General features: G+C 40.5%; 1 protein-coding gene across 1 annotated transcript in view; it reads left to right on the forward strand.

The window, feature by feature from the left end:
• The first annotated feature begins 1,853 nt into the window (after positions 1-1,853).
• FSHR (follicle stimulating hormone receptor) overlaps positions 1,854-14,763 on the forward strand; it is a 51,550-nt gene continuing 38,640 nt past the window's right edge. Inside the window, exon 1 of the mRNA XM_010290521.1 lies at positions 1,854-1,919. Within this exon, the coding sequence (XP_010288823.1) occupies positions 1,867-1,919 (53 nt within the window). The 5' untranslated portion in view covers positions 1,854-1,866. The remainder of the gene's footprint in view (positions 1,920-14,763) is intronic.

Here is a 14,763-nt window from a genome sequence, read left to right on the forward strand (position 1 = left end):
GAATAATGGAATACCATTCATCATCTTTCAGGGCTGAGAATACCATAAATTTCAATGTTTAAAAAAGCGTGGGGCCAGGTTCACTGCTGGTGTAATCACAGTGACATTTCTGGAGCTAGGTGAGGTGTGCATTGACTTTGTCCTGCGTAAGTAAATACTAACTCATACTTGGGAATCTAAATGAGGGGGTCAATTCTACTAAAGACCTACAATTAAAAAACAGGAACCTTTCACAGTGGTATTCTATCAGAATAATAATAGTATCAGAATAGTACTTTTTCCCTAAGACTTTGATTAAAACATTTTAATCTCCCATGAAAATGCTAAACTAATCAGCCTAAATAAAAAATTGATGAGGACTGCATGAATACTTTATGTGAACGGTAAGAAAGTAAGTCTCTAGTTTTGAGGTATTGAGTTAAAATTTGCAGGACTTCTCAGCAGGTAACGCCAGGCTGAGCTCCCATTTCTGTCCTCCTGCAGATGTTACAATAAGGCAGCACAGACATGAGCTGAAAGGCAATCCCAAGCAGCCATGCAAAACCAGTTCTGAGATGATAAAAATGAAGGATGGTCTGGCAGGCACGCTCACTGAAAAAAAGACTTCCATAGTAATTCAGAAAAGAAGTCATTTCTATTTCCATGGGAAAGTAGACTAAGAAACCGAATCACAGTGTTATATTCATGTATGCAATACAGGTGATTTTTTTTTTTTAAGAAAATACCATTTTTAACAACTATTGCTCAACGCAACCAATATTATCTGATGTCTTGCTTATTTATCTGCTGAGTGTTTAATACCTGGGGGTTTGAAGAAAACTTTTATTCTCAGCAGCAAATACAAAACCACGATATTTCTCCCTACAAAATCTCTGTGGGCTTCCTCATGTCTCAGCTATGCATTCTTGACCTGCCATCTAGTCATAAGCACGTCATGTGAAGCATGTATCTTGATGAGCAGGTTGTGTTAATACGTGCAATTGTTTGTGCTCACTACCTATGAATGACTAAATGCATCAAAGAAAATAATTATCCAGATAGCACCTTATTTCTCCAAGGAGCAGTAGAAGCCCTACCTTTCATTTGCTGAGTGCCATGAGAAGCTTTGTAGTCCTCTTTGTTTATCATGATAAAAGGAGATGAGTTCAGGTTAACAAAAAGGTATATATGATATTTTAAATGTTTTTTCTTCATAAAGCGTATTCTGTGACCTTTAAAAAATGATTCAAATACTGTCTTGGTGCATGTGTGATCGAGTTGTGTACTCCAAAGTCCCAATTTTGTGGCACATTATGAACTAATTAGAAGAGAGAGACTGTGAGAAGCAATAAAGGGTATTAAAGTTGCACTGACGGGAGGTAGTAGCTGACTCCTTAAATTATCTGTGCAGCAGGTTAAGTCTTACCTTGCATGAGCATGCATGGACCGCGTTACAGCCTTGTGTAAGCAACTCACCCCAGTCTGGCTCCACGGGGCTGATTCATCTTGTGCTTGAGCGTGTCTCAAAGGAGAGGTCAAGCTGAGAAAGACACTGTCCCCTCCCAGCGCACGGCACAGCTCCGGTGCCTGGGTCTGGATATCTCGCCGAGGCAAGCAGGGAAACTGCAGCTACTGACGGATGCTTGTTCCCCCGGGGAGTTTCAGAGGTAGCTCAATGCTGTACTGTAATTTTGGTGCAGGCAGGCAGTTGGAGTCCCACGAAGCCTTTGAACATTTCAGCTGTATTTAGCCTTCAGCCTGGAAACTGCCCTTGTGCCTGTGATAAAGGCCTCTCCTGCGCTGACAAGGCTACCACGCAGCCCTGTGTTGTGAATAGTGAGTAACCACCCCATTTTCTCTGTTTTCAGGAGATTTGTCCTCACCAAGATGAGAGTCATTCCAAAAGGAGCTTTCGCAGGACTTGGTGACCTAGAGAAAATGTACGTATTATGTCACTATTTACTGGGAAACAACCATTTTACTCAAAACAACATTTTCTGGTTGCAGCTCCTTTTACTGCCTGTGAGTAAGCCCCTAACTCTGACCTTCATCTGGTTTCATCTTTCTGTTTTTTTTTTTAAAAAAAAAAACTTTCTTTTTAAGACTATATTCTAAAACATTGTTGTATAAATACATTTTATATCAGCAAGCAAGTGACCCTCAGTCAAAAGGTTGATTCAGCATGGAGTATCATTGCAATTAATAAATATAGTGCCGCAGCAGAAGATCATGGAAAATTGATTATTTGGAGAATTTTGTAATAAACTGGAATAAATCAGTGGAAGATTAGGGAGGAAGGAACTCCTGTTCATAACAGGGCAGCCAATTCTCTTTTCACTAATGAATAAATAGGATTGCTTTGTGCATGTTCAGAGTCAGCTGAACTACTATTTTCAGCTGAAAATCTATGGGTTAACTGGTGTTAGCACCAGAAATGATAACTGACACTGTCTAACCTGAACTATTCTGGGGCATGTACAATTTTTCTGAATTATTTCCTATATGAGCAAATCACAACATTTTGCTTAGAAACATACCCAGTGCTTGCACCCTGACAGAAGAGGGTCACAAACAAGCTGTTCACCCAAGAGGAGTCTGAGTGGGAGTGGGGAAATGTACTTTAAAGTCAGTGTCTCTTTCAGTGCTGTGTGTGTAACGGCAAAACTAAAAAGGAATCAATTGCCATAATTTCTCTGCATCATTTCTACCCTTCTCCCTCATACTCTTGCATGTAAGGCATTTAGCAAGAAGGTGAACATATCAGAAGGTATGGTAGGTGAGGGAAAGGATTTTGAACCTAGAGAAGGATGGATGGATGGATGGATGGATGGATGGATGGATGGATGGATGGATGGATGGAGAACAAGCCGTGAACATGCAAGGAGGATTGGAGAGCTGCTGTTCAGCAGCAAGTGGTAAAGCTCACATGGCACCTGGTCTTTTCCGAAGCATGAGATCCATTTCAGGGCATCACTGTAGGTTCAGGAGTCTTCTATTGCCATGTGATACACACTAAAAAGCCTCCAGTTGCTGCAACCCACTCATGGATACAGACCTTCATAACTCCATCAAGCACTGCTGTAAATGGTCATTTTTCTTGAGAGAAGAAAAAGAAAGTCTTATTTTTTTGTGGCCAAGAGTTACCAGTTAGGAATAAGGTCAGCTCTGTGTCACCAGTTTTGTTGGCACTTGTTTCTCCCCATTCCTGCAAGGTTCCTTTTAGCCTAGTCCTTGGGGAAAATCATTGAGTTGCCTGGACTATGAAGCAGGTGACAAGGTGCATTGTAAACTGCTTCTGTTATCTTTGATTGCTCAGTAACCGTATGTCAGATACGTACCAAGGTAGTGATCGCATTGAATAGGATGCTTCTAAGTGGTGATTTATTGTTAACTAGAAAAATTATATATGGAAATGAGCTCAATTTGAAAATATATCTATGTACTATTAGTACATGGAGGAGAAGTGGGGACAGACAGTATATAGCAAAACATCCTTGAAAATAAAAGTGTGATAAATATGTAAATGAGACCAATCAACATCAACAAAGATGCTGTATTTGCAGATGATATGGCAAACAGATAAAATTTGAAATAGCTCACAAATCCTAAGCCTAAGCCATAAAACATTCATCAGAAATATTCATGATAATGTAGGGACAAAAAAGTGTATAATCAAATGATAGATTTGCATATAAAAACACAGCCTTTGTATGAAAGCCTTTTTACTCTTGCGAGATCATGCACAGAAAGAAAGATTAAAGCAAATTGTAGTCTATTTAAGGAAAACAGCTATTAATAACTCCATATGGTAAAATGTGGATAGCCTGGTGAGATACTTCAATGTAGTACATGCATGTGCTCACCTAGAACTAGGCAGACTAAAAATAAAGAGCATGACAATACTTCCTGAATGTGTTACTGAAGAAAAATAGTATCTTATACAGTCCAGCATATCTGTACACAGAATTTTTATCTTTACTAGATCATTTCTAACTGTGTTAACTTGTGAGAACAAGGTAGGTTTTAAAGCCCAGAAGTTGCAGGGAAATGGTGGTCTTTGGAATCATCCGTTGGGGATGAGCTGGTTGAGTACAAGTTAAATCAAAGATGAGTCCTCCATGAAAATCTTAACTCTGTTGTATTTGCTCTTAAAGTGAATGAAGGCTTTTGAATACAGTGACCAAAAATTTCTGGTTTTCAAAGAAAAATCATTCAATAATATTTTTCAGTGTTCCTGCTTTCTCTATGCATTTTAGTTTCTTTCTAAACAGGCAAACAGCTGAGAGCTTTGAAGAGATGTATTTTGCCACAAAATGTCAAAAATTTCCAGATACTTCTCCTCAGGCTCCAGTCACAGTACCCAGGAAAGATCTTGTTTGTTTTCCATTTGGGCTGTCCAAGGACTTCCCAGAATGGGCACTAGGGACCATGACTCTTAATGGAAAATATCAGCATGGAGCACCCGATCTGCCCTCCCTTGTGAAGCGCCAGTTTTAGTTACCAAGACAAAATCTTTTGGTTTTCATATGATTTTTATTGTTTTTTCATTTGGAAAAATACAGACTGGAATTTTATTTGGCAAAATTGTCACTGGAATACTTTTGCCATTTTGAAGTTTTTTTGAAAGCACCCATTTGAACCATCTCTAGCTTGTCATTTTCTTCTTGCCCATCTAAACTCCTTCAGTTACTGAAAAACCATGAAATGTCTATTCTGCAGACTGTCATAGAGAGAAACATCTTTCCCCCCTCCCTCAAGTATGTTCTAGGAGAAAGATCTTCTTTTCTTCTTAGATAAAATTTTTAAAGTTATGAAATAAACTGACAGGCCCTAATTATCTGAGACTTTTCTTACTAAAGGTGCAACTTGAATTTCTTATAGAAAACTACTTCAGAAACCCACAGATCTGAGGAGCAGCCTAACCCGCTTGTTGCGAGCAGCTCTCCCAACTTCTGCACGGCTCTGGCTTTGTGTTAATTTAGCAAATAGCTGTTCAGGGAAGCAGATTAGTTACTCTCACTAGATGTTTGGTCTATTCCTATGCCTTAGCCAACTGGAACGTGGCAGCTCATCTGGACTCCTGCTTAACCAACATGTTTACGCTTCCAGAACTAATTAACCCTCCAGTTACTAAAGTAAAAAGCAGCCCCTTGCAGGCACATACCTGGCAAAATCAATTCAACATGCCCTGCAGCTGCTGTGTCATCTTCAACTTGCACTGAAAGTGCTTAATTTGGAGGAGAGACAGTCTGCAGCAATATTGTCTCCCTTTTTCTCTTGCTAAGTTTCCTTCTGTTACTACAAGGTAGCAAAGTAGATTTATGAATGTCGCTCTAACAAGGCCTGATTTGGGCATTGTATTTATAGGAAGTTTGGTCTGATTGCCTTACCCTGTGCAAGCCAAAAAGGCTTCACATTTGTATCCTGAGGCACAATTCCCTTGAAAATTCATCATCAGTTATTTATTCTTTTGAAAGTTTTAAGCTAAAACAGAATGCTTTATTTCATCATTCACTTCCAAATCCAACCTCTGTGGGGCCCAAGGAAATTCAGCCATGTGGTTGGAGTACTTCTTGAACTCGAAGATGTGACAGACAAAAAACCACTACTTATTGTCCCTGTTTTATATTTTGGAGTGATAGGAGAAGGGCCAAAATCTTTAATAGATTTTGGCAAAGGCATTTAAAATGTGAACCATTCTATGGTTAACTTGATGAGCTCAATCTTTGATAAGCTCTGAAAATCCTGGAAAGTTAAAATTTTTAAGGTTGTGGGAATCTGCCAGAGTTGACACTCCTGGAAATTGAAGTCTTCTGTCTGTGGAAGATGGCAGGAATATATGCACCGGCTCTCTACAGCTTCCTCATGAATTTCTAGAGAAAATAGCTCTGTATCATGTACCACTTAGAGCACTTAGTGCACTCAAGCTTTTGTGGTTTTTTTGCTGAGACTCTTGATCCAGTGATGATCTACATGAAGAAATGCTGCTGGGCTGTGACATAGATACATGAGCACCACTTTATTTCATATACAACAACTAACCTGATGTATGATGTTAAAATCTCTCCTGTTTGCCCGTGTAGGCAGGTCACTCTTTCTTTTGATTTAATTAGATCAGACTGAGTTACCTTCTACGTTTCATCTAAACTAAAGGATAACTTCATCTAAGTGAGGTACTTGAGGACAGTGGAGACCACTGAGAATTTTGAGGCGCGTGCTAAAGTACATTGCTGAATCAAGGTGTATCTCTCTTCCTGTGAGTGGGGAAGGAGCAAAGTTCTTGGCTTGGTTGTAAAATTCTCCAAAAATTGGGCATAGTGGGAAGTCTTTGCTTTATTTAGCAAGTTTTAACAACATGGCAAATTGGTGGATTCACCATCCGAGAGCTTCTTCAGCAGTAGCCACCAAAGCTGCCTGAGCTAGCAAATGGCTAAGGGATGTCCATCATCCCATGCGCTCCTGAAATCAGTTTCATTCAGCCCCAGCATGTGAATCTGTAACACTTGGCAGCATAAAGCCCAAAAAGATGAGAAGAAAGGGGGAGAGGCAGAAATTGCATGATCGGCTAATGATGAGGAGCCTGTGTCTTCTGCTGCCAAGAAAGCTGTATTTTTAAATTTTATAAAATAATATAAAATATTTATAAAAATATTTTAAGAAGTATTTTGCAGCTTCTACAATTTTTCTTGCACGGTGTATCGTGTGCTGCTTCATTTGGTGTGCGAAAGGCAGTGATTAAATAAGATTATTAAAACTATTTGACAAAATGGTTAGGATTCAGTGTAACCAAGATGTTTGGAAATTGGTTCTAGGCAGAAGTTTCTTTCTATCTTTCATTGCATCATTTGGATAAATCTGCTATTTATTTTTTTGCAAGAAGCATAATATGGATTTGCAGGATCTGCTGTGATATATAAGTTAAATAGTGCACATTTACAAAAATATTTATTTACATCCCTAAGGTGAAAGGGGGACACAGTGCATTCTGTGTACCGAAATGTGTGCTGCATCAGGTAACAGTCATACTTCGGTAATAAGTACTCCAGGGTATATTCTCAAGGTGCAAGTCCATGGATATTAAATTCTAATTTACATTATAGGAAGTTATGTGTAACATTCTGCATCTTAAAGGCAGGGCATGAAAATAAGTAAGCTACTTAATGCATTTAAATTAGTCTAAATATACATTTTCTCCCAGGGAACAGAGTACTACAGTTCAAAAACATTAAGGCGAGTAACCAGCACAAAGAAAGAAATTCAGAGCTCCAGCTGACATCCCAAAGAACGGCTGTTTTAATGGGGCCACTGTTATGATACAGGGCTTTCCCCTCGGTCTGCCTGGCGAGTCAGCAGGCACTAAAGGCCCAGCCATGGCGTGACGGTGGTCGGGCAGTGAGCCATCACAGGAGGCTTCCTGGTTCCTGCGGGCGGACGCACAAGTCCCAGATGCCCCCGTCCCAGCTGACTGTCCACGTTTCACAGCGATCGGTGGTTTTGAACTGGCTCTTTTCTATACTGGAGGGGTTACTTGCACTCCAGGCCTCTGGTTGAGCAGCGAACTCCCGTAAGAAAGCTCATCTTCCGCTACGCGTGCCTTACGCGCGCCTTAGCCCGGCAGCATCCGGCGCGTCAGCCTTCGTTTGCCCATCGCTACACCCTGCCCTTTGAAAGGGGTTGCCACGAATGGGGTTGGAAAGGCGAACGGCTGTGGGAGCTTCCCCCAGGGCTGCCGTAACACGTGGCCGGCGGCTTGGGAACCTGTTCTTCCCGAAGGAGCGCCGTTCAGACAACCCTTCTGCAGCCTTGGCAAATGTCGTCCCTCGGGGGGCAAACTTAAGTGTTTGGTATGAATACATAGGAAGCCTGCTCTGTTCCTTAATTCAGTTTATTTCCTGAAAGTAGAAGCCATGGCCTGCGTTCTAAACGTAATAAGTAACGAACGAAGACTTGGCGGTTTTATTGCAATCTATAAATGTTTTGCTGCATCTTCACCTGGCATCCTGCTTTTCCCTGCCAAAGCTTATCTGTTGAAGAGACCTCACATTTGCAGTTATTGTTGTCATCCCTTGCATAATTACAAAAATGTGAATTAAACGTTTATTATCCATGTCAGCAACTCACTGCTGATGTCAAAGAGCAGAGATTTTAATTACAGCTTTGTGATACTTCAGTAAATGAATAACCTGATCTCAATCTTTTGCTAATGCTTGGGCAAAACAAAATCACAAATAAAGTAAAAACCCTTAAAAGAAGGAGCTAAGAAATGTAAAATCAGTTCATAGTGTCCATATCAACATTTGCTAACTTTTCTATTTAAAAAGTCCCAGAAAATCATGCTAATATTTGCCTATTTTAATTGAAACATGTTAGAGTACAAGAAAGGAAGTGTTCTATATTTCTTTCTGTGTGGTTTGACATCTTGGTGCTTGCTTTCTTTGGTAAAATAGATTTAGAAAGGAAAAAAGAAAATACGTTTTGTCATTACTTCCTTCTGTTGAGGAAGAACGAGTTTTGCGGTAATGAACTGTTAGCAGAATCTTTATTTGTTAACTGCATTGGTATGAAGCCAGCATTAAAGACTGAACTATTTAACGGAAGAGTCATCTTGGACATCATTGCTGGTCCCTGCTTTCCAGCTGTGTAGACAAAGAGACAGGTAAAGCAGAAAAAGGAAATCCACTCGTATGATAAATGCTTTAATGTCTCTCCCCAGTGACATACTGTTCAAATTACCTAAATTCATAAAAGAAATGTGGACAAATGCTTGAGTGAGTTCCCACTCTTCTGTAGGAGGAAACTTAGATCCAGTGTTCTTCTGCCTTACTCTACATAAACAAATCAGATAAAATTAAGTGCAGGCTAAATGAAGATAACTCCTTTGCATATCTAAATGTGGGCTCTGAGTTAGCTTCATGTATTCAAAATGAGATTTGAGGGTCAGATTAACATTTCTAAAAAAAAAGTTTCAACCCCGTGGTCAAAAGAAGTCTCCAAATGGAAATGTTAGGAAATATTAAGAAAAAATGATAGGTAACAAACCAGGAAACATTCATGGAGATGAACATATTCATGGATGCTTTCCACCGGAGGAATAATGGAGCAGGACAAAACTCCTCTGTCTGGAAGGAAGACCTTTGACTTGGTACATTGGAGTGGCCTGTACATTCAGGTTTAGTACAGGAAAGATGGACAGGAATGGTTATTTCCTGCCCTTTCTAGTACTATAACTGGGGGACAGGATTTCAAATAAAGCTGGTAAGGGACAAATAAAAAAAACCCTGAAGGCGATACTTCTTCACACAACGCATAGTTCAGCTGGGGAGCTCTGCTTCGAGACTTCGCTGATATAGAGTCTCCCGGGGAGATCTGGGGAAGACAACGTGTCTCACCTGTTTACGTACCAAACACAAAGACTTGAGCTGCAAATCACCAATAAAAGTCGATTGAGTATTCAGAGGGACTTTCTCAACAGGCTTGCCCCTGCTCTCGCGCCGTCTTCTGGGCCTCCCCTACCACCGCTAGAGCAAGATACTGGGCTGGATGGACTTAGGTTTGGCATGCTGCAGGTGTCCACGCGGAGATGCTTGCTTTCTCCGAATCATTCCATTTTGGAAGGCAGCCTCACCCTAGGTCCTTGCATCAGAGGCATGAAGCTGATCATTGCAACTGGTAAGCGTAGCAAGGAGCCTCAGAATTGACAGTCATCCTGTGGTGCAGAATTAATATTATAATATTTCTTCTCTTCTCCTGTGGGATATGCTTTATGCATACGGAAGAGGCTGATATGTTCGCTTACTGGCCTACTTTCTGAGATTCATCACAGGGGCTGTTGGGTGAGCTTTTTGTTTCGGTAAAAAACAGCCAGAACCGGTGTTGTAAGATGTAAGATGGCTGCCAGCACGGTCAACACTTTTTCCCAAAAAAGTGTCACTTCTTCAGATTCCGTATCTTCCTTCCAAGAGCTTCATTCTAATTTGAAGTAAAGGTAGTTTCAAGTTGTGGTTTATTATGAGTTTCTTGTACTTTCAGAGTAGAATCAGTGACCTTCTGAGTGCCTTTGTAAATATAAAAATACAAATATGCTAAGAAACGTAAAATAATTCTTACACTGGCTCAGCCATACATTTATTAAACTTAAGTAGGTATAACAGAAAAAGAAACGAGAACTCAGAATTGCTGTTTCTAATTACATTTTACATTTTCAAATGTAATTCATAGCTCATACATGGCAAAAGGTGGATCTTCTCATGTGATGTTCCAGAATATTGCTCAGTTTAAATAATCACCTTTTTTCTTATTAAAGTAAGAATATTCAGTTGTAATATCCCTTAAAAACATTTAAAAAAATTATTTTGTATATTAATTACATATTAACTCTGAAATTTCTGGAAATAATTCAAAGTAAAATGTATTGACTTGAAAACAAAGGGAACGGTAAGCAAAAGATTAAGGCAAAATTCATACAAGAAGAATTAACATCAATAAATGATTTTTTAAAGAGTTGTAAGAGAATTCTTATAAATCTACGTTCTTGTGTGAAATTGAATAACAAAGCAATTCAGAGAGGAAACACGTGCCTTCAGGATTACAGCAGTTGCACCTCAGTTGGTTGCTCAGCTCAAACGTGTAGCACCTCCACCTCCCCTGCCTGACAGACAGGCTGGTGAGGGTCTGTGGCTCCCGACGCACCACAGTGCGGTGCTGGCGTGAGTCTGTGGGAATACGGGTGACGGCATGTCCCAAGAGGCACCGTAAAGCCATCTCCTTCCAGGTATACCCAGCTTCTGGGTTTGCTCTAAAAAAAATGTATGAATTAGAAAGGAGAGTTCTTTTTTCATGAGAAAAAGGTTTTTTACCGCATTTTTTTTCTATTAATCTTGTGTGTGTACCTAACTGTACCAGTGAGTGAGTGCAAAAGGCATGACCTACTTGAAATTGTGCCCGATTTGCTCTAAATGGGATTTTCTTCAATATTTATTGTTGCCGCTACTAAATATTGTTTGTTAGAAGGAGGAAGGCTGGCACCAGATCAGAAGTGGTAATTCAGTTTCAGGAGGATTTCAGAAACACCTTCCCATATTAATTTTATCTAGCTTTTCTGTTTATTTTAGAAGTAATGTTAGTGTAATGGCATGTTGCAATGAAGGATTGTTTCCCCTTGCTATACAAAAGCTGATACAAACCTCAGCATTTATGGAAAACAAATGTTGAGATGAAGTCAAGACATTTATTTTCTAAGCGGGTGATGTTGATTCTCTGACAACATTATACTGCACGGCCTTTATTTCTATTATGCCAAAAGATTGATGTGTATTTAATCATTAGTTTGATGGCTGCTTTGCTCAGTGTAGAGGCAGCTGAGCATTTTATCATTATTAGTGAGCTGCATTTTGATTTTTCTATCAAAGACACTGCTGGCCCCAATTCATTCCAGGTGTAAAACCAGAGATTCATTGTGCCCGTTTTTTGTTTTCTGACCAAGCCAAGAACAAATTGCTTGCAAAATACTGTGAATATTAGTTTTGATTTCTCAAGCAGGAACATGTTTTTGATTAAGAGTTCCAGATATGTGCCTGGTTCTTTAAAAATAAGTAAGAGTGGTGTACCTTTTGTGAGTAAACTGCCTACTGCATGGTAGTTTAGATATGTATATGTATATATTGCACACATACATATGTGTATATGTACACAGAGTAGTCTGGCAAAGATTTAAATTGCTAGGCTTTAGACTGGAAGACAGATACTGTGCAATAAAATATTTTGAGTGCTTGGGGAGCCAACACCACAGATGGAAATTACAAATAATTGTGAGAGAAATGCAGGCTGATGAAAAGCTGATGGTGTCTATGCATTTTCCAGTGCAGTCAGCAGAGGATTAGAATCTGGGAACAGGGAGAGTCTGGTGGCTTTCCTCGTTCAGAACCTTGTCCCTGAGAGATGCTGATGCCAATTGCTGAAGGAGGACATTCAAGAGAACATTTCTGGAACGATTATGGAATAGCTTATCCATATGGAGAATCTATTTTGACCATCTCATTAGGGTGCTCTCCTCTGAGGAGGAGATATGCACCTAGTAAATAATGAGCTGTTCAACACAAACTTTTGGGATGGTCTCTCAGTGTTGCCTCTGTGCTGTGAAGTTTCTGCACTAAAATAAGGAATGATGCAGAATTGTACCTGCAGACTGAATTAAACTAGTCTTTCTTACTTGGAAGCATCATTTATTTCTGTCTTGCTTGTCTGCTCAAAAGCACAGAGATTCACATCTTTATCTGGAAATGTTTATCCTTTCTAGTGTAATTATGAAGTGAAGGAGCTCATTAGACATGTCTAATCCTTTTGTCAATCTTATCTTTTATTTTGAATGAGATTTTGTGATGATATGTTTCTCAGCTTTATTTTCCATACTTTGAAGACTTGTGCTGGATTTTAAAGATTTTGGCTTTTCCCATCTGTACTGTGAGAAGGGGTGAGCATGGTACAGTAAACAGGATTTGCTTATTTATTACTTCTGTTCCCACTTAGATAATGCTCTTTAGGAAACTTGGCAGTGGCAGAGCTCCCTGGAGGAAGGGGGATTGGGTACTCCCTTGTGGGGTAGTGGGCATATTCAGAGGGGAACAACTTTGAGGTACTGCAAGTGGCAGGAGGTTTGTAGCCCAGGGATGGGTATGTGCCACTCAGAGACTGCGTTGGGGAGCAGGGAGGAGCCCCAGAGACGATGAATGGGGTTTTGCAGTCTGGGCAGAGCTTACTGCCGGTCAGAATAAGTCATTGAGGAACTCCAACTTTGTCCAAAGGCACTAGATGTCAGGGGAGAGGAGGTATAAACTCTTCTCTGTTCTCTTCCATCTAGCCAATTTTTTTTCTGCTTTAAAGTTAATTATCCTAGTTTAAATTCTAATAAAAAATGCCTTTTTTGAGCTTAAAATTACCTTGTTCTTCTTTGGGGCATTCTGTACAGAGGAAGGTCAAGTCATGTTGCCTCAAAGCCCATGGCTTGAAGTGCCGTCATAGGGCACCATCCCGACTGTCTTGGCGTTACATTTTCACTGTGTGCCAAGTCTTGACTCCTGCATTACCCAAGCCCAACCCCCTGTTTGGGGACGTGGCACTGCGAGCCGGGATCAGCTGGGGCTGAAGGCACAGCCGCAGTGGAGAGGTAACCTCCAGTGGGGAACAGAGAAGAGAGCCAAGTGGCAGCACATTTTGAGAGAGGCAAGTAAATAGGTCACAGTTCACCGGCACCAGCAGTGTGCCTAGGCATAATGGAAAACACACACTGCTTATTTAAAAATAAGCTTGTTTTTGCCTGTGTTTCTTGGTAGCAGACTTTAAACATGCTAACAAGTAAAGTGGCTTTTCATGAGCCTTCATCTGTCAGTATCGAGGAGCGTGTTTTGTATTCCCAGGACCCAGAGTACCGCTGAATAGCACATTATGTTTTCATCCCTCTGTGCTGCCAGGCGCTGTGCTTTAAGGGTAAGAGATAACATGTTAATGACTGAAACGGGCTGTAAAAATGAGGGGGAAATTGTGTCAGCAATGGGCAATCGCTCAGGTGAGAGGGAGGACTTCCCAGTGGGATCTCAGCTACGCACTGCCCAGGCTTAAATCCCAGGGAACATCTTCCTCTGAACAGGCCGGTCTCACCTTATTCCGGGTTTCAGGGATCCTTCCCACACAGGGAGATTGATTTCAGATGTAGCTACACTGAGAAAAATCTATGACATATTTATTCTTGATTTTGATGGTGTGCAGTCAACATCAGTCCCAGCAATGTGAGAGCAACGTGTCTTTTTATCTGCAGATCTAAGGATGCTTCCCATTCTCCGTATTTTGTGAATTTGTTGGCAGGTTAAAAGCTTTTTGCAATCTGCGTAAGCGGCAAAGCTCTCATTTGCCACGGCTCCTTTTGTTTGTAGGAGAGTGAGTAATAGCAGAACAGCAACCATCCTTTGGGGAAGATCATCCGGGAGCCTACTCCTCCTCTTCTTGCCATTATTGACTCTCAGTAGCCTTTTCAAAAAATCTATAGAGCTTACTCCAGCGCTGACCTTGTCTAATCGTATTGATTGTTAGTAACTGAAGGCTAATTAGGAAGCAAGTTGCTATGGTAATTCTTGAGTCATACATATAAAAAGAAAATACTGCTAAAACCACTAGTGCATGGTGACTATTAGCATAGTTAAACAAATTAAAAAATATAATTCATTCAGATTTATTCTGGAATTCAAATGAAGATACAATATGCAACAAGGGAATTTTTCCCTTGCTGCCACATTTTCCTCTTTCATAGTCATTTTGTTCTTTGATTTGTCTGTTAGAGTAATTTATGCATAATTTTAGGACTAAATGACAAACTGGACTTTGGGTTGTTCTCCGTGCCCCACCCCACAGCCCACACAAAATATATCACAGCAAACTTCATGTGACAGGAGAATGACTGAGGCAGAGGGTAATAGGACTTGGAACCTCCCAGATTTCTAAGTCACTTGTTCATATCCAGTCCGCATGTGTGTGATAAATGGTTTATTTTCACATGGGTAGCTTGATGGCTTGCATACCATGAGACTGTGATCTCAGACTGTGCCCTCAGGAGATGGTGATTCATTGCAAGCCAGGGCTGCTGCAGCTGGTTTTCATCAGCAGCCTCTTTTGGCCAGGCTTTGAAACGGCTCTGCAGCAGAGCTGGTGTCTCAGTGGGTGATCATGCTCCGTTGTGGGGCACCGTGGGAAGGTTGGATTGCTTTGGCTGCGCTGTGTCTCATCTGTGGATAAATG

The sequence above is a fragment of the Phaethon lepturus genome, unplaced genomic scaffold, assembly GCF_000687285.1.
Source record: "Phaethon lepturus isolate BGI_N335 unplaced genomic scaffold, ASM68728v1 scaffold7837, whole genome shotgun sequence".
In the NCBI taxonomy this organism is placed as follows: Eukaryota; Metazoa; Chordata; class Aves; order Phaethontiformes; family Phaethontidae; genus Phaethon; species Phaethon lepturus.